This window comes from Rhipicephalus microplus, chromosome 6, assembly GCF_043290135.1.
Source record: "Rhipicephalus microplus isolate Deutch F79 chromosome 6, USDA_Rmic, whole genome shotgun sequence".
NCBI classification, from domain to species: Eukaryota; Metazoa; Arthropoda; class Arachnida; order Ixodida; family Ixodidae; genus Rhipicephalus; species Rhipicephalus microplus.
In genome coordinates, this window is record NC_134705.1 from 191,523,082 (window position 1) to 191,542,439 (window position 19,358).

A 19,358-nucleotide genomic window follows, 5' to 3' on the forward strand; every position below is an offset into this window, starting at 1 on the left:
TATTTTCTATTACGTGTTGACAACCGTAAGTTAAAAGTTATTACGCTGTTTAACTATAATAATGCTCCAGCGTCCATCCATCTATCCATCTAATTATGACATCAAGGTAAGTTGCCCTACAGTGAATAAGCGAGCGAAACAACTCCATTTGGTCTACAATAAGCGCGAGTGAACTCGACGTCACCTGACTAGGCCAACTCTGTCAGAAATATTTTTTAATCCACCCGTTAGCTGTTATCTCCTGCATTGGGTGTGATCCATGTTCAGAGATCCACTAGAGTGGCTTACTTGGTAGTCTAAAACTTGGATATCTTAAAAATCCTTTCCAGTTGACGGTGTAGCATCTATCAAAATTGGAAAGAAGATTAGGGATATATGTAATCCGCTCGACTCTCGACTGATCTACCTGAGTGCATGTGTGTCAATCATCCCAGTAGCATAATCAAGTCAAGTCAAGTCAAGATCCTTGACGATGTGGCGCATACCCACGCTGGGGGATTGGCCAAGAACAGGATAGCATAAGAACCGGATAGCATAATCATCACCATCACCATGATCATCGTTGTCGTCGTCATTGCCATCACGAGACGCACGTGGTGTATCAGCACGGGCTGTCCCGGATCCCAGGCGAGCATTACCGGCCATTCGATTTGCTGCAGCTGCTGCGTCTCTGTTCTACAGTTTCTTGTCAAGCTAGCCGTGGGTGGGCAGTCTCCCGACCAGTTCATCGATCTCGTCTCTGTGAATTCTAGTATAGAAGACTCTGAATCTCGCCCCAGTGATCATGGCGATGTCCTGGAAGAACTTTCCCTTCTGGGACCTCTCCAAGTGGTATCGCTACTCACCGCCACACCCTGAAGAGGACTTCTTCGGGAATTCTGCCTCCAAGAAGGCATCGCAAAAGCGCAGAAAACGAACCAAGGCCGTTTCGAAGCGGGCTTCGCCGAACGAGCCAGCATCCCGAGTCGGGTCGCCGCAGGAACTGCTGTCGCATGCGACGCAGGTATGAATTCAATTGGTTTTTTGAAATGGTAGTGTCTATATTGTCGGCAGCCGGTATAGTACATCGACCGACCGCGTTACGGCAGTTCATTATCATAGGAGGATTTCAAGCGACGTTCTCAGGGGATTGTGCCGAGACGCTGGTCTGCCGCTGCCGAACGGCCAGGAGCGGCACAGGATAGAGGAACTTTTGCGACCTAGGCGTGATATTGTCCGCCTCAGAGATGCTCGTTTCACGACATGAAGCACACTTCAAACAAGTTGCACTGCGAACTAGCCGCATACTGTCTGGACAATGCCTGTGGGGCGAGTTAGGTTAGGTTAGGTGTAGGCCTTTTAGGTTAGGTTAGGTGTAGGTTGGGCCTTATGAATTTCCCAGAAGGCAGCATACAAGAAGAGGGGGAGGAGGATAAGTTGTGAGGAACACAGCTTGCGACATAACTATAGTTGCCGCGCCTTGGTGGTATAGTGGCTATGGCGGTCAACTGCTAACCTGAAGGTAAGCGGTATGAAATCCCGGCTGCAGCGGCTGCATTTTCGATGAAGGCGAAGATGTTTGGGGTCCGTGTACTTAGATTTAAGAGGACGTTAAAAAAAAACCCAGAAGGCCGAAATTTCCGGAGCCCTTCACTACTGCGTGTCTCATTACTATATCGTGGTTTCGGGACATTGAATATCAGAATATAATTTAGATATAGTGTATGAAGGTCGAAGTGCCGGGAGAGGGACATGACGCGGCGCTAACTTCATCTGCAAATTCACTCATGGAAAAACGCACGACTCAAGAGATGCCCAGAAACCTGCAAAGCCAGGGAAAAAAATTCACTTCGAAAGCTTTCTCCTACAATCACCTAAATTCTTTTCGCAACCTGCTCATGACGCGTCTAACTCTACATAGTTCAATGCGTTGATGAGCACCCCGATTTCTTTAAAGGTATTCTTCATTGCTGGAGCCAGCAATGGAGAACTTACGTGCCTATGCAGCGTGTTCCTTCGCCTTGTACTTTGCCTCTTTTGCAGTAATTAGTTACGCCTCTGAGCAGATAGTGCCAACCAGCCCAACTTTCATCTACAGTACGGGAACACAGCACTGAGACAGAAAAGAATGAAAAAAATTCTTTTAAATGCTGAAATTCGAGGTTCCTGGTAGATGAAAACTATAGGAGAAACTCTAGACAACTGTCCAGCTTTCTTTCGAAAGCTTCCGTGTATCACTGAAAACAGTTTTTGTATATGGCGTAGTTGGCCTTTATTCAACCAGCTTTGGTAAAGTATTGACCTTTTTTTATAAACAGCTTTCGTATTTTTTGGGTTAGCATTACTGCACTCGTAATAATTACGTGCAGACCGAGAACGCTAACGCCCACCTGGCGAAGCGAGTGTACCCGACGCCGGCTGCTGCCTGGGCTCCCCCTCAAGCGGTTCATCCTGCAGCGGTGCCAGAGCACCCCGAAGAGATCCCGATACACGAGTGGCCCGGCCACCATGCTGGACAGCCCGGGACCTACAACGATCCGCGCCTCACTGCTAATCAGGTTGGTGGCTGCCATTAAAATACTGTTCAGAAACGGAGAGGAAGACTGGGTCGATGCTCAGAACCTGCCAACATCTTATTCCATATGGCCCTATTCATTTTGGGTGTGGTCATATGGGATATTCAGTGTGTTTTTGCATACCATTCACTATATAAAGCAGCTGTCCGCAATGTGGGGAGGCTGGATCCGGTACAAAAAGACATTTTTAGCTTACATCAGGAGCACAAGGCTAAAAAGGTAACGGCAGTGAGGCGGTACAGGTTCCTAGCCTTACGAAGTGAAGTCAAAGTATACGTTACACGAAGTGTCTTCAAATGATGTCAAGTTCCAATCGAGTAAGGCATAGTCTCCTTGGAGCATTTCAGCCTTACTACGTCGTGTACTACTTCAAACGAGTTGATTCTAGCAGTTTCACTTGGCAGCACTCACTATTCCTTGTAACCGGATTCGTCATCGGTTGCACCAAACCTTTTTCGGTCCGACATGACGATAGTTATAGCGCGAGAACAGAACGGCAACAAACGAACAAGGAGAAGACTATAGCGCTATTCTTCTCCTTGTTCCTTTGTCGTCGTTCTGTTCTCGCGCACTAACTAACGTCATGTCACACCAACTAGCCCAAACCGCCACGCTTCTAAGTGTACATTTCTTCGGTTTGCCATGTCGGCGGCTGGTAGCGCGCGCTACTGCAGCGAGCCAATTTTATGCGGAGTGAACGCAAGCGTGCGCCGTTTACAGAGACGCCAGGTATTGTGCTACCGAGCTGTTGCGCGCAGTGTCCTGGCAGGCGGACTGGTGACGGAGCAGCGGTCTGGGCTAAAGAAGCACGTGCTGTGCAACTGGTCGCTAGGCAACGTGTGGGGACGTCATTTGAAGCGGGAAGTGTCTCTGTTGGCGTTAGACCGATTGCGACAGATTTAAAGAGTCTTCCTCCATATTGATCTGATGGGAACATATTACCGCATTTACCCAATTTCAGCGCGCTTCCGATTCCAACGCGCATTTGGTTTACATGACCACAAAACAAAAATACAGCTATGGGGCAGTTTAAACGTATGTACCTGAATCTGACGCACACGCGATTTTTAGGTCTATTTCTCCCGAAAAAAAAAGGGGTGGGGGTGCACTTTGGAAATGGGTAAATACGGCATTAGGATTCTTCAGCACAGTACTTTCCTCGAACGTCGATACACTGCTTCCGACGCTGTTATCCCGCTGCAAGTGCTTGCTAACGTCCACTGCCGCTAACTCTATCATGTGCTATGACTGCCCTTAGGATGACAGGAACTACATCGAAATGGTGACCTTGCGGGTTTCACTTTCTTCTCGGATGATCGCTCATGCTGCCCTCATTCAGTTCTTCACTTTCCCGAAGCTCAACAAATGACAGAAAGGTAATCGTTTCGACTGTGTTCCCTCGATCCAACAGGTTTTCAAAGAGTATCTAATGGAGGTCGCTGGAGTTGAGCTTCATGTAGCCTTCGAAGCATAGGAAGCGTATTCAAATCTGTGTATATATAGACAGCTGAGGAAATGACTTCGAAGAAATTTATTAGTCCTGGTAATATCGACCAATTCTTGGTGCCAGATCAAGTTTCAATACTTTACGGACGGACCATGTATGCTTTTTCGATTATATTTTGAACCTTCATCCCGGCACCACCTACATGTGCTGTTAAAGCTTCAGGCAAGTTCTGATTCACCACAACTCGTTTTTAAATATATCATCTTAAAGTTCTCTTTGGCAAAAACCACGTGCCAAAGCGAGTCAACACTGCATCAGAACGCGCGTACAGCGATGAACGACATGTAGTGACATCATTCGCATGAGATGTGTGTCATGCGTGTCGTGACTTATATTGCGTAAATGACGATGTTCTGTGGTGCTGTTATGGCGGTCTATAAAAGCCGTGTCGAGACATGAATTGCATAAAATGCATGACGCTGCCTCCTGATGTGATCATCTTTTGAATCGAAGATCTCTTTAGGAGAAGCAGTAGTCACCACGCAGGTCACGTTACCAGATGATGGAGTAAAAGAAATCGAAAGTAATGAGGATGGGGATGTTAAGGTACGACGATTATTACGATGATGACAATGGGGATGTTTGAAATTAGCAATCGCGTGTATATGAAACCTAGCGGCGAATTTACGACCTCACGTGACCTCGCTGGCCAATCACGTGCACTCGTGTGCGCTTACAGTTTTGCCGTCCGATGCTTTTCACGGCGTATAACTGCCTAGAACTGTGGATGCATCTCACGTGCCGTGATCACGCTGCGAGTAAAGCGCTCAATAAAGGCCGTAACAAAGCTATCAACGCTCGAAACTGGCTTAAAATTACTAGCAAAGCCTAAAGTATTATATTTAACGAAAATAACCAAGAAGAAATCATCATAACTAACTAAAAATTGCTAAACACTTTTCCGAAACCTGTGGCTGACTCCGGGATCGCACCCGAGAGGGCGCCACCGCATGACCGAGTGAGCGAGTGTTCCTCCCGCTACTCTTCTCCGGCGCTGCGTTCACTACATCTAGGGAGGGAAGCGACGTGACCGACCTCTGTATATACCTCGCGTATCTCAACTGCAGTAAAAAGCAGCAACTCGATAAAGTGCAGGGAAAAGTAGCGCACATGTCGCACACTGACCTGGCGACTCTCTCCAAAAGGATTCTACTCGGGCTGGTAAAGTCGTACAAGCTTACCTAAAACTACGGCGTCATCAGCGCTGTGGTAAACGGAGCAGTGGGAACTGCAAGAACAGGAATCTCTGGGTGCAGCGGAGCTTGCGTGTGTTTTAGATGTGAAGCAGCTTGTGGCGGAGCTCAGTCCGGCGTGCGGCGTGACCACCCTTACTACGCATTAGCCAACTCTCCTTCCTTCTTCCTCGCGTGTGTGCAAGGAAGAGGGAGGAGGTGGCGAGGGCTGCCTCCACTTTGTTTCTCCTCTCCCGTTTATCTCACTGCCACAACTGTGCTCTCTTATGCAGCGCCGTGTTTGTGTCTTCATCGTCTCCAGCCTGTTCTGGCGCTGTTTCTTCGTTCATAGTCAGTATGTACCAACCAGCCCGATTCAAGACGCTAACACAGCTCTTATGTAATGCTGCGCGTGCTCGCTCAATTGCACACTAATGGCAGCGCTGGGTGTTCATTTTCGGGCACACACACGGCAATACTCACAAATGGGAGTGGGGTAACATAAGCAGTACACAACATATGCACGAAGGGTGTAAGGGTGTAAGGCAGGGGGATACAATATCCCCAATGCTATTTACCGCCTGCTTGCAGGAGGTTTTCAGAGGCCTAGAATGGGAACAGTTAGGGATAAGAGTTAATGGAGAGTACCTTAGTAACCTGCGCTTCGCCGATGACATTTCATTGCTGAGTAACACAGGGCACGAATTGCAACTCATGATTTCTGAGTTAGACAAGGAGAGCAGAAAGGTGCGTCTTAAAATTAATTTGCAGAAAACGAAAGTAATCTACAACAATCTCTGAAGAGAGCAGCGCTTCGAGATAGGTAATAGTGCACTTCAAGTTGTAAAAGACCATGTCTACTTAGGGCAGGTAATAACCACGGAGCTGAACCACGAGATTGAAGTAATTAAAAGAACAAGAATAGGGTGGAGCTCATTCGGCAAGCACTCTCAAATCATGACAGGTAGATTGCCACTATCCCTCAAGAGGAAGGTATATAACAGCTGCATCTTGCCGGTACTTTGCTATGGAGCAGAAACCTGGAGACTTACAAAGGGGGTTCAGCTTAAATTGAAGACGACGCAGCGAGCAATGGAAAGAAAAATGGTAGGTGTAACCTTAAGAGACAAGAAGAGAGCATAGTGGATTAGAGAACAAACGGGGGTTAAGGATATCATAGTTGAAACCAAGAAGAGGAAATGGACATGGGCCGGGCATGTAGCGCGTAGGCAGGATAACCGCTGGTCATTAAAATAATTAACTGGATTCCCAGAGAAGGCAAGCGGGTTAGGGGGAGACTGAAGGTTAGGTGGGTAGATGAGATTAAGTTTGCGGGTATAAATTGGCAGCAGAGCACAAGACCAAGTTGACTGGCGGAACATGGGAGAGGCCTTTGTCCTGCAGTGGGCGTAGTCAGGCTGATGATGATGATGATGAAGATATGCACAACTCCACACACAAATGAAAAATACACGGAGACATACAAATGGGAACACTTGGCAACACAAGTGAACACCAGCGCTGCTTCGCATCCCCAAATGGTTCGGGGTAATTTTTTTCCTTTTTTTTTTTTCAGCAGGCAACGAACGTTGCCACTGTAAGTCAGTACCCCGGCGCCTACGGTCGGGAGCCCTACGGGTCTTACCATGAGATCACGTCCGTTCCAATACAAGAGCAGCTGTTCCGAACTCGCGACAAGGAGCGCTTTCTCCGGGCGCGCTCGAACGAAGACCACTTCACTCGCACTTGCGTCCTCGTCGCCATCTGCGTGATGAACGCCGGCATCGCAGTAGCGATGATCTTGCTGTTTCTGGGCGACGCCGCGTTCGAATTGCCGACGGCGTCACCGGTGGGCTCGGATACTCCGGATACCGTTGTCACCATGAGTAAATGGATATACAAATACAAAACGGCGAGCCCACCGACGCCGTACGACTGGTACAAGGTACGTTTGGACATGCCCGGTACATCCCTCTGTCGGCCATTTTGGGCAGTTTTTCTTTTAAAAGCATTATTCCGTTTCATACTTAAAATGCAATGCCGTAGAGGCAACAGAAACTTCCTTCGTTCAGTGCACTCGTACCAGCGTATGATTGAAAGTTTTACTGCCCATAAATGTAAATAAAGCACCCATTTCGGCTAGTTAGTAAAGTTTAACGTATGGTACAGTTTTTTACATAGGTTTGAACCAATTGCTATGCGCACCATACATGTTAGCCGTTTCGCCACTCTGCTTTGATTTATCCCATTTTTTATCCCACTTTCACCCCTTCTTCTCCTTCTTTCTTTCGTGGGGCTGGCCCAGGTAGCGCCACACGAAAGATTCACAAATGATAGTTCACGCTCCCGTGTTCTGATTTGCGCGTGTGTGTGTGTGTGTGTGTGTGTGAGCGCGCGTGTGTGTGCGTGTGCGCGCTCGCCTTAGTGAGTATTCCACCCTTTAGGCCTATGCAAACCAATACTCCGCAGCCTGTGTTTTAAGCCCATGAGGGTATTCCTTTTTCTAGAGGCGAAGCTTCTGAGGATCTAGCCATGAACACTAAAGAATAGGTAACCAATGCCTCCTGTGGAAGAGGTGCTGTTATAATAAACTGCCACGATCGTGGTTCTATGCGTTCCAGGTGTTCAACATCAGCGACTACAGATACAGAGATCCCTACCATCTGACTGCGTGCGTTTTCCACGGGTCTGCCGACGGGCTCGCGATATCCAACGATGGCGTCCACTTCGGCCTTTCGCGCTTCCCTTTCGCCTTCTGCCGCCTGGCGATCTTCTGCTGCCCGCCGCTGGGCGACAACCTGGAGCCGCAGGATGCCAACGACCTCGCGACAAAGTTCGCCAGCCGAGCGCTGCAAAACAACCCGGTCGTGCACGTCTTCATGATGCTGGGAGACGGTTCGGACGCCGGCAAAGATCAGTTCGCCGCCCTGGAGAAAGATCTGACCGCAGGTTTTTTGGCTCCAGACGTGGGCAAGCGCTACAAGGTTGGCGTTCATTGTCACTTTATTCCTCACGAAACAGCATTGTGCACTCTCGACTGAGTGCGAGCATAAGGAATAGGTGGTTTCACCGCAAGGGAAATCTTTTGATAGTGATTGTTTGATATATGCATGCGTAATGCTCCTATTTAAAGGGGGGTAATCTCGATTGGCATTGAAGCAGCGTCATTGGAATGTCATATATGTGAAACATGTATGATACTGTATTGTTTACGTCATTTCCCTTGTATTTCATACTTACGTCTATAGTTTCTGCAAACAGTTTAAGTTTGGTGTATGTAGACAAGCTAAATAGTACTGCATGGTAACTTCAGGCAAACTCAAAAGTTCGTGCGCGCTTCCGCGTTAGCGATGTTCCGACCGCTGCACCGGGCAAGTGGTTATGAAGCGTGCTTCGGATGACAATATGCTAGCGTATGACACGGCAGGGGAAAAGCAAGGAAGATGCATACACAATGCGGTGTCTTCTCATTGCCTTTCTCAAACCTATTTCTTCACAATATCGTACAAAAAACGCTTCGCAAGCCTAATCAACGCCTCCTAGAAAAACTATGCCTGGAACGTCGCTCTCTTTTCAATTGGGAGCCTCCTGCAAGCACGCGATCTCGGAGGCCATGCCTCTTGCCATGTGTTGCGACCGGCAGCCGCGTGAGACCGCTCGCTTCCGTACCGTTGAGTCACGTGACATTACCGTACCACTCTGTCAAGTGACATGACGGCTGCTCTGTGAGGCAACTGTGAGAGCATTTCTGTGTTCGCAGGAGTTGGCCGTCAGAGACGCTCGCGTTCGTACCGAAGGAGGAGGGTAAAATCAGAGGATTGGGCAGCGCGTTCGCGGCTCACGTTCTAGGCATAACTTCCTTTATGAGGCGTTGGCTTAATCGATGTGAAGCGACCAACCGGGTGCCTGATCATCTAGCCATCGTGTTCCCAGGCGTGGAACTACACAGGCGTTGTCCTCCGCTGGCCAGAAACCACGTCCTCGGTCACGTGGCACCGGATGGCGCCGCTGCTGCGGGAGCTGGCGAAGCAGCTCGCCTCGCCGAGTCGCGGTCTCAGCTTGGGTGTCGCGCTGCGCCAGGACAACTTGGGCGCAGACATGGAGCGCGTCGCCGCCAACCTCGGCGAGACGTACCTGTTCCTCTTGCCACCCACCGTGGATAACAATAACCCCCTCGCGCTACGGTATGTACTATCACTCCTAACGATGGGACAGTCTAATATATAAGACGGTGTATTCTTGATAATATTTAGTATAATTAGTGGTGGTGGTTATTGCAGTAGCAATGCTAGGATTAGTGGCATTAGTAGTTATAGTAGTAGTATCATTAACAGAGTTAGTTGTAGTAATAGAGTAGCAGCATTAGTAGTGTACACTAATAATGCTGCTACTCTATTACTACATCTACGTCTGTTAATAATACCACTACTATAACTACTAATGTCACTAATCCTAGCATTACTACTGCAACCACCACCACCGCTAAATATTCTAATTATTATCAAGATAGCAGTCATGATAGTAGTAGTGGTAGTAATAGTACTAGTAAGAGGAGGTACACGAAACGGGGTGATATCACCCAGCAGCAGTAAATGGTAGCCGTGAAAGTGTAATTGCAATGAGGCGGTAGTGTATTAACGCTGTATTTATAAAATATATAATTCACAGCCGTCGGTTTGCAACAAAAAGTCACAAAAAGCTTCGTAGTTGAAGCAAAATCGGTCCTGGACCAGGAATTAAACCCGGGACCAGGACGAACCATTTTTCAACAAATAATAGTTCCTTTCCGAGGAATGCAGATTATTTTCACTGAAAATTCATCTGCTCGTTTCGCAACTACTCGTTTGTAGCCCGAAGCCACAGTGTAGCATCGGGCTGCAGACGAGTAGTTGTGAATTATCATTTCACAACGCCTCCGCCATCTTGCGGACTCGCACCGAACTCATTCGCATTGACGCAGCCGCACCCAAGTGGCGAGGGAAGTAGAGCAAGTTGGTAAGAGTTCGTTTTGGTCGAACTACGCAACGGGACTAGACGCGAAGAAAAATGCAAGACAGATAAGCGCTGACTAACAACAGCAAACTAGCAGTTCCATGTACGATCAAAACCGATGAGCGAAGCTCCGTAGAAATGGAACCCAGAGGCTATGCGCCCAATCTCGCTACTGGTTTTTATGAAGGCGGTAGAGGGGGACAGGAGAGAGAGGAGTGGGCGTTTGCTGTGCTCGGTGGCGGCAACGACTGAGCGAGTGCGTGTGTGACGTGCGCAGTGCAGCGCGCGCCATCTGCCGGCGCGCCTGCGTTTACCGCATGCGCCGCGCAGCGGGAGCGCACTTGTTCTTTAGCCCGGCGCGTTTGCGCGCCGCAAGGAGCTCCGGCGACGGTGGTGGTTACGGCGACGGTGGAGTGTGGGCCTAAGGAGCTCAACTTTTAATAATATGGTGACTGTTAAAAAGTTGCCTTCATCCTTCAATCGACCCCGTTGTTAGCCTCCGCTTGTTTGGCCTGCTTCTTTCTCCACGTTTCGTCCCACCACGCAGTTTGGCCAAAATACGTGCCCAAGTGTTCTACTACAACTACGGTAGTATGGTGCGATTGTAATAGCTGCTTTATATGACTAGTGTAGAAGAAAATGAGACATAATTGATGCTTTTAAGCTCACAATAGAGCGACCTGCTCGCATGTGTATGTCGGAAAGCAATTGTACGGGGCAATCAGCGGAACGTTGTAAAGACAAGAGGGTAGAAGGTGCAGCAACTAACGAAACTCATTACATGAATATTTCGTACAACCTCTGTCTGCATACAGGGTGTTTCAGCTAACTTCCTCAAAATTTACCTTTAATTTGTTGCTCTCTTTAGTTTCTTGCCCAGCTCATTGGAGTGGCAGTTCGCAATAATGAAATACTCTGATATTTAGGAACATGTGCTACGACTTTTGCATTGCAAACTGCTCGCTAGAATTTATAAACATTAAGTAATCTTTGCTAATTGCCCAGCTGGACAGAATGAAAAATAAACATATTGATGTGGTACGAGTGGCTCGGAACAATACAGTGCCAATTATTCATGCGACGCTTCTGTTTTTTTTTTTTTGTAATACGAAGCGCAAGTTAAATGGAGCAACTTCCCTAGTTTCCTTGCTGCTAAGTCACTTTCCCGAGAGGCTGTCATTCACTGTACGCACAGCGCCGCCACATTTTTGTTTTGCCTGAAGTGCTATGCAGGGCCGCCACCACTTTGCTGCGAATCCGCGTGTTGTAGTGAAGTGTTTTCCCTATTCTATAGAGCTTTTTTTTAAGTACTTTATAGGAAACTCTGGCCCTGTCAATGCAATCCGCAATGTACGGCGCTTCAACCAGCATGGGTATAATGGGTAGTACACAAACTTGTCTAATCTTCGTATTTTTGGTTCCGTTCGGCTCCCTGTGGCTTGAAGCCGCTTTGTCGTTTTGGGTCTGTGCGCCTCGGAGTCGCTTTGTCACGAAACGACAATCGGCAGATGTTCAAGAGTTGCACTTCAGCACCTTAAACTTGTAAATTCACCATTTCTAATCGAGTCGCGAAGTTCTAAACAGTGCGTTATTTTTATTCAAAACGAAACCAAAACACAATTAGCAGAGCCACAAGTACGTTTGAAGCCTCCAAGCAACAAGACTAGGCAAATTTGTGCACTACTCATTGTTGTCGTGGTGGCTGCATGATTGCAGAGCCAGAGTTACCCCTATAGTTAAATTTATAAAGCTATTTACCCTATTTAGGGGAACATATATATAGGACTCGTGTACGTGCGTCTCAGCAATGTCTGCATGCATGACCAGGTCGAGGGTTCGCGGGAAACTTGTGGCAGCCACCGTCCTCCTTATTGCATCCTTGCCTCTTCACAGTTCTGTAAGGCAGTGCTTGTGTTCCCATTGTTTCATTTCTGCAGCTACTACAGCCAGAGAACCTTGGCCGCCTTGGGCGATCTCAACCTACGCTTCTTGAGCCGAAGCGTGCGAGGCCGCCAGTGTTACCTGTTCCCTGCGGACACTTACACTTACCGGGTAAAGGTCACCGGCTCTCGTCAGTATACTTCGGGCTATGGATGAGGCTGCCATGACTAAACCAGAGGGAGGTGGTCTTGGCAGCTCAACAACCCCTCTCCGGTTTTTCAATTTTTGCATGTCCGCATATACAAGCTAAAAGAATTCATTGTTGGGCGATTCCACGAGAGATCGACACGGGTCGAAAAGTTGATATTTTAGATTTGATTGTTTATTTTATATTTTGTGCTCATACCACCAAGTAGCCCGAAAGTGCACCTCGTTTTTTTTTTATTACTTGAACAGTTTAGGAGAAAAAAAGTTGAACCTATTTTGTACAGATGGACCGATTTCATTCCTTGTCATTTTCGAAAGTTAACGACGATATAAAACACAAGTATTAGCTTGATGAAGACGATTTTCTTCCAGTAAATGTACGCGTAATGAAAAGTGAGTGAAGCACCATTGTTGAAGCTTGTATGCTGAAGCAAAGTGTTTCGGAAAAATATCTCATCAGGTGACATTTTTTTTAAAGTTGCTTGATTTGAGATTTTTTCACTCCGAATATAAACCAGCTAGTGTTTTATAACTTGGTGAACTATTACAACATAATGCTTACAATATTGTCTGTCAATACCGTGGCTGTACCTCAAACACATGATTTTATAAATGGTCTCAAAATTTGAAATTCGTCGACAGTAAAGCCTATTGAAAAATTAATATTTAAATACCCCATCTTCAATTTTTCTTAAAATCTTATAAAATGTTCCTCACAGATGATGGAAAAGGAATATTAAAAAAATATTGCATTATTTTATTTTCAGTGACAATATTACAGGCGGAAGTTCCAGCTTTTCGAGCATGCACTTAGGTGATCAACGCATGAGAAGTCGTTCTCTCGCAAGAGTACGAAATCCGCACACACGCCCTCCACACAAGTGTTTCTTTTAGAAGTGGACCCGTCTGTACATCGTCCGGTTATCTGGTATTACGCTCTTTAAGAAGTGATCGAGTAAACAAAAATTGGCCGCGTATCGGCATGTTGCACTGCAAATGTCATCGAAAGACGATAGACTTGCGTCTGGAGAGTGTGAACAAAACGTTTATTTGATGTTCTGCGCAAAAAAAATTGGTGAGTGGTATTCTGGAGCCGCTGCGTTGGAGTGCCTCGAGCGTGCGGCGGAGGCCAACGAGCGCATCAAGTCACGTCACACGTGAGACATGAGCGCTATCTGGCAGTTATCTTGGCAAACGAAGCGCGCACACTGCCAGATAGCGCTCATGTCTCATGTGATAGCGTCTTGGAGGTTACAAGGTGTAGAACGCAAGGTGACGGGTAGGTGCCACCACCGTGTCGTCTTAGCAAAGCGTTGGAAACACTTGCCTTTTCATGCAAGCGTTGCATGGTCAGCGCAGAGTGATAAACGCTATGGTCCTTAGAATTACTTATGTATGCGTTCTGTAGTAAAAAACGCACATACAGAATATATACGTGTTGTTATGGTGCCTCAGATATGCACAATAATTGCTTTTTAATTGACAATCGCACAAGTATGAACGGGGAACCTTGAGCAATATTGGTGGGCGATACGGATGGGGTCGCGCCGCGTTTGAGGTGCCATCTAGCCTCTAGGATACCGTTAAGGGCGGACAGCCAGACAAATGTACCGAGATACAGACCAAAATTTTTGCGTCGAAGGTCCCCAAGAAATACTATAGTCTCTTTTTTTAAAAAAAAGGGGGGGGGGGGTCTTTTTGTTTCGCAACAATATTTGCCATCTAGCCTTGTTGCATTTCCTTCCTTGAAAACTCGACGCCAGCCTCTTTCGTATCAAAAATGCTATGTCACGCTGATAACACGCATGCCATCCATGACCTGAAAGAGGCGAACGCGTCGTGATAAATCAATGAAAGACACGTAATACAGATGACGATTAATGTTATGGGACAACAAGACACCGTTTTTTCTCGACAGTTTCTTGGAGTGTGTAGGCCGACGCCAATCCGTGTTTCGAAATACGAGGTAAACTGAAAACGCTGTGCTTTCACTCCGCCTATACTATTTCTCACCACCGTCACTCTTTGCGTGCAGATAAAGCCGCCCGACACGACGCACTCCCTCGGACCGGGCGTCCAAGGTCCCAGGACCAATCGCGCCGGACGCATGGCGTACTTCGAGACGTGCCCGATGGCGGACTCGTACTCGAAGCTGTTCACGGACTACGGCGTCGAGGCGCTCCTCAACGATTCGTTCCTGGTGTACACGGAACCGCAGTTGCTCGCGCGCTTCGCCGACTACATGCACCAGTCCCTGTCGGCCACTTGCATGGGCGTCTGGAACCCGCACATGGACGACTTCGGCGGCGTGTGTGGTTACGGAGTGTACCCTCTCTGTGGCGCCCTCTTCCGCTACTACAACGACACCCACGAGTAGTGTCCAGTGGGCGCCAAGACATGAAGGACCACTGTCATATGATGTTATTTTGAATACATGAATACTTTTTAGTGAACGATAGGGATCATTTATGCTTATGCCTGGCCATACGGCGTCTACACATACTTAGCATACATGATAGCGATGTCTATTTATTCCCCATGACAAGGCATACGCGTACGTTGACCGTTTGAGAAGTTTTCGAATAGCGTACGCTAAGTTAGCGTTCGCTGCGGTCACCCGCTATTTTCCGTCCCTGAACGGGACCCTGCAAGCGGTTAGCGTACAATGCATGGGCGGTGGTGCGAAACGCTAACGCAATTATTTGCGTACGCAATTCAGAAACTCCGTATTTACTTTCCGGTCTTTTACTGCGATCACAAAAAGAAAAACGTAGTATTGCTTGCAGATGTAGACATCCATTTTTGTTTCCGTTACGATATATTTGCAGAATTCTTCGTCTGAGCTTATGTCTATCCATTAATTTCTGCCAACTTACGTTGAAAGTGCATTCGTGATGAAGTACGTGCAATAAGTGGATGTTATTTTTCGCGCGTAACAGTAAAGTTTATTTTGAAATCCCTTTTTGCTATTATTCTTCCTGTGTTCTGTTTCGATGGTAATTATATCGGCACTAACTGGGCATTCCAAGGAAAAATTGAGGACGCAGTATAGGGCACACTGACAATCACGAACAGAAGCGCATTCGGTTATGGTTTCCTGTGTGCCTCGCTTTATACTTGTCTTTACCGAGCGATTCCGAGTGTAATATTGCACGTGTTTCCATAGCGAAGTCGGGATGGACCTATACCAATGTTCATTTTCTTTGACTCTGCACTTCACTGATGATGATATTTAGGACGTTTCCTTGTAAAGGGACTAGTGACATTCACAATATCAGCTTAAGTCGCAATGTTCCGCTGCGTATGCCGAAGCCTAGACCGTTGCCTTTTTTTTCTGCTTCCCATTTGTAATAATGTAGTGTTACCCACTCCTAAAACCATTATAGCTTCATCTTTGTTGTGCTCTGCTTAACCTCTGAGTATTCTAAACGTATTTTTTTTATATTAAGTAGTAACCATTTAACACTCCTATGAGCTTGGACGGTCAGCCCATCAGCACACACTATAGGATATATCTTATGGTAATTACTCAGTAAATGTCTTGAACAATTCACTGCGATTTTGCATAGAGGCTCACTGTCAAAGCTGCCCCGCCGCGGTGTTCTAGTGGCTAAGGTATTCGGCTGCTGACCCGCACGTCGCGGGATCGAATCCCGGCTGCGGCGGCTGCATTTGCGATGGAGGCGAAAGTGCTGTAGGCCCGTGTGCTTCGATTTGGGTGCACGTTAGAAAACCCCAGCTGGTCAAAATTTTCGGAGCCCGTCATTACGGCATCTCCATAATCATATGGTCGTTTTGGGACGTTAAACCCCACATATAATCGAGCTTTGGATATGACGATGTATGCTTACAAACTCTGCTTTCTTTATTTTCTTTTAGCAAACTTCAGGTGTAGGCGAGCGTCCACCTTGGCCGCAACGTTTGCTGTACTGCATTTTGGTTCTCTCAACTAATTCATAACGACATACAAACTGTTACGTATATAATTCGTCCTAAACTACGCAGAGTTATCGCGGTGGGGTGGTCACGTGGGAATACTTGGCCCCACAGTGGGTGGGTGCCACAGTTAACAGGTGAACAAGAACAAGAAAAGCGAGAGAAGAGACAATGTAACGTTCGTTTACCACACTATATAAAATAAATTATATTCATTAGACCAAGCACCATAACTTACTAAGTAATCTGTTATCTTTCTAATAAATATCATTCGTTATTCTAAAACTTCATACTAACTTTAAAAAACGCTCAATTCTTGGTCAATCCTCCACAGTGGGTATGTGCCACCGTTAATTTGGTGAGCAAGAACAAGTTCGTTTACGCTTGTCCGCCATTACCATTACTCCCTGGTAAAATGAACTGGTCTCGGTACTCGGACCCCCACAGGTGGCACGGAGCAGGCTTCACGATGGAAAGTGCAGATTTCGACGACAGCGCCGCAGACGTCAGAACTTACGCAACCGCGACCACATCGTGGGAGGCAACAGTGCGAGGAGTCGGACATAGCGTTTCTGCGTCGACTGCAAGCGACACCTGTACGTCGGACAACGCCGTTCAACAAAAGCACACGGAGCCATGGTGTCAGGCGGAGTCTGCAGATGTTGCACGTCTTTTACGGTCCTCGTCCGCTCCGATGCACGCAAGAGGTAACGCAGGGGCTGTCGTCCCCGTAACCTTGGTACACTTGTATAGAAACAGTCGAGATAGTTCAAAAAAATAACGAGTTTACCTTAGATGTTCGAGCTCTCAGTGCGCACCACAGGGGCGTGCCAACGATATCTGAGTGCACTGTGATTGTGAATGAAAGTTTTAAGATTAAGGGACGGAAAATTCTGCAGATCCCTCACACTGTAGTAGTCCATGTCAAGTGAAGCAATATTGTCGAGTAGTGGCCAATTATCAAAGTAACATTAAAAATTTTAAAATTTTCGCATACCGCACTTTTTATTACATTGAGACAAGCATTGCTACAGAACAGATTCCTTGTGCACTTTGAGTAGTTATGACTATTTCATGGACAGATCCATGGCGAGGAATATTTTCTTCGGGAAAGAAGGGGGCCACTTGCTGATAGCCTTAAGCATTTGAAAAAAGTATTAGTACTTGAGGAAGGAACTGCTTGTCAGGTTGGAGGGGGTCTTTTTACCTTCCCATCCTAGCTACGGGATTGATCATAGGCCTGCCAGGGAGGCTGACTACACTGACGCCAAAGCGTATCCTAAAAGCTTCGTGCTAAACATTGTATGCACTTACACTAGAGCACCAATTTCACCGAAATGAACGGAAGGCTAGCTATCATGCGAAGAAGTGCATATCGTAAGAGGCTGTTTTCGCCTTACTCCACTGTGTTGAGCAATGTTGATCATATATCGAATGGCGAATGATAAGAGGCAACATTTATTGTTCATTACATTGGTATAAAAACCGATAGCAAACACCGCAATCACTCTTAACTTTGCAGCGATGTCACGCCCTTATAGGGCCATTTTAGTATGCAGTTTCTAACAGCGGCATAGTTCTCTACTAATATGCTTGACAGCCATGCAGAATTCATGGGCTTGACTCTAGCTTGAACCGTGATTTTCGACCTTTCCGTCCCTGCGACTTTTCTTTCAACCTTTCTGGCAGTCCGACTTTTCCATACTGGCCACGCCGCTAACATTTGCTCCACAATTTCCGGAATTCATGCTCCATAAAGATTTTCCAATGAAGGACGGTCACGTGTAGGTGCTCCATAAAGGGCGATCGCGTCAATGTTTTCGAAAGTCCGTTATCGCTGTTCCTGGGTTGATGCAAACTGCTAATCGACTGCGGCTTATACCCGCATTCTTTGGGTCATGGTATAAACGGTACATGGCACAGGTGCCTGACCTAAATAAATTCGTGACGCACACGACACATATGTCGCGCTATTCGAGCGACGAAGGACCTATTCGTGCGACGAAGGGCCTGTTCATCGTGCTCTTCATACACTAATGACCTCTCATGCATGGAAATGGTGGCGTGCGTCATTCGAAAGAAATGACAGCGAGAGCGCCCATACGTAGGTGGCTAGTTATATAGAATTATACCTAGATATAAGCAGTCAAAGTGCCTTTAACTCGCTGGAAAATGCTTCGCATTAAAAAAAAATCAGAGTATAGGCCAGGGAACAAACGAGTGTTCATTGAAATCAGCTTAGTTGAAGTCAACAAGAAGAAATTGTCCTGGGCAGACCATTTAAAGAGAGTGCAATATACCCGCTGGTCATTGAGCGCAACAGACTAGACTTCAAAAGAAAGCAAGAGCATAATGGGGAGGTAGATAAGATGAGGTCAGCGGATGTAACGTAGCCGCATCAAGCACAGGACCGGGTTGATTGGTGGAACATCGGAGGCCTTTCTCCTGCAGGGGGCGTAGTCAGGCTGATGATGAGGGTGGCGGTAGTGGTTGGTCTCTTACTACAAGGGACAGCACTTCGATACGACATGCGCTAAAGGCAAGACCTGGATGCAATAATGCAAAGGAAGGCACAGTGTTTATCGGAGCACGTCTCCACCATAATCACCGGCTGGTAAATCACTGTGTCGTTTTTGAAATTTAGATTTTAGAAATGTTCTAGTGTAGTTTTTGATTTCGAAATCAGCGTTTCTCCATCTAGGGGACGGAATATCGGTGTATGAATAAAGCGTCTCGATTGCAGTGCTCCTTCGCAGGGAGTGGCGACAACATCCACGGACTGACCCAATATGGCAACACCATGCAACGCGCCAGATTTATTTTTCACCCAATATTGCAGCGGCGTGGTCAGTGGGCGTCCCCACCCTGTGCAAAGGAACGCTGGCATCGAGACGTCCTTATCGTCACGAATATAAAACTCGTTTGCGCGGTGCCAGACCAGGCCATTTTGTTTGCCTCGGGGCTTCCGTCTTACTGTGCAGCAATTCCTTTCTTCTTTGTCGTCGGTGTCTCTGTTGGTGGCCACGCGGACACACCAATTTATAGAATATTTAAACCGGGTGAAGCACCCTTCAAACAGTACCTGCTTTTTCGTGATTTTACAGAACC

At 47.0% G+C, this 19,358-nt stretch overlaps 1 protein-coding gene across 1 annotated transcript; it reads left to right on the forward strand.

The window, feature by feature from the left end:
- Window positions 1–784: 784 nt before the first annotated feature.
- On the forward strand, window positions 785–15,274 carry LOC119167832 (uncharacterized). Its single transcript, XM_037419342.2, has 6 exons — window positions 785–1,003; window positions 2,349–2,537; window positions 7,856–8,218; window positions 9,168–9,418; window positions 12,164–12,278; window positions 14,350–15,274. Exons 1-6 carry the CDS (start codon window positions 785–787, stop codon window positions 14,689–14,691), a joined length of 1,479 nt encoding a protein of 492 aa, XP_037275239.2. The 3' UTR covers window positions 14,692–15,274.
- The last annotated feature ends 4,084 nt before the right edge of the window (window positions 15,275–19,358 follow it).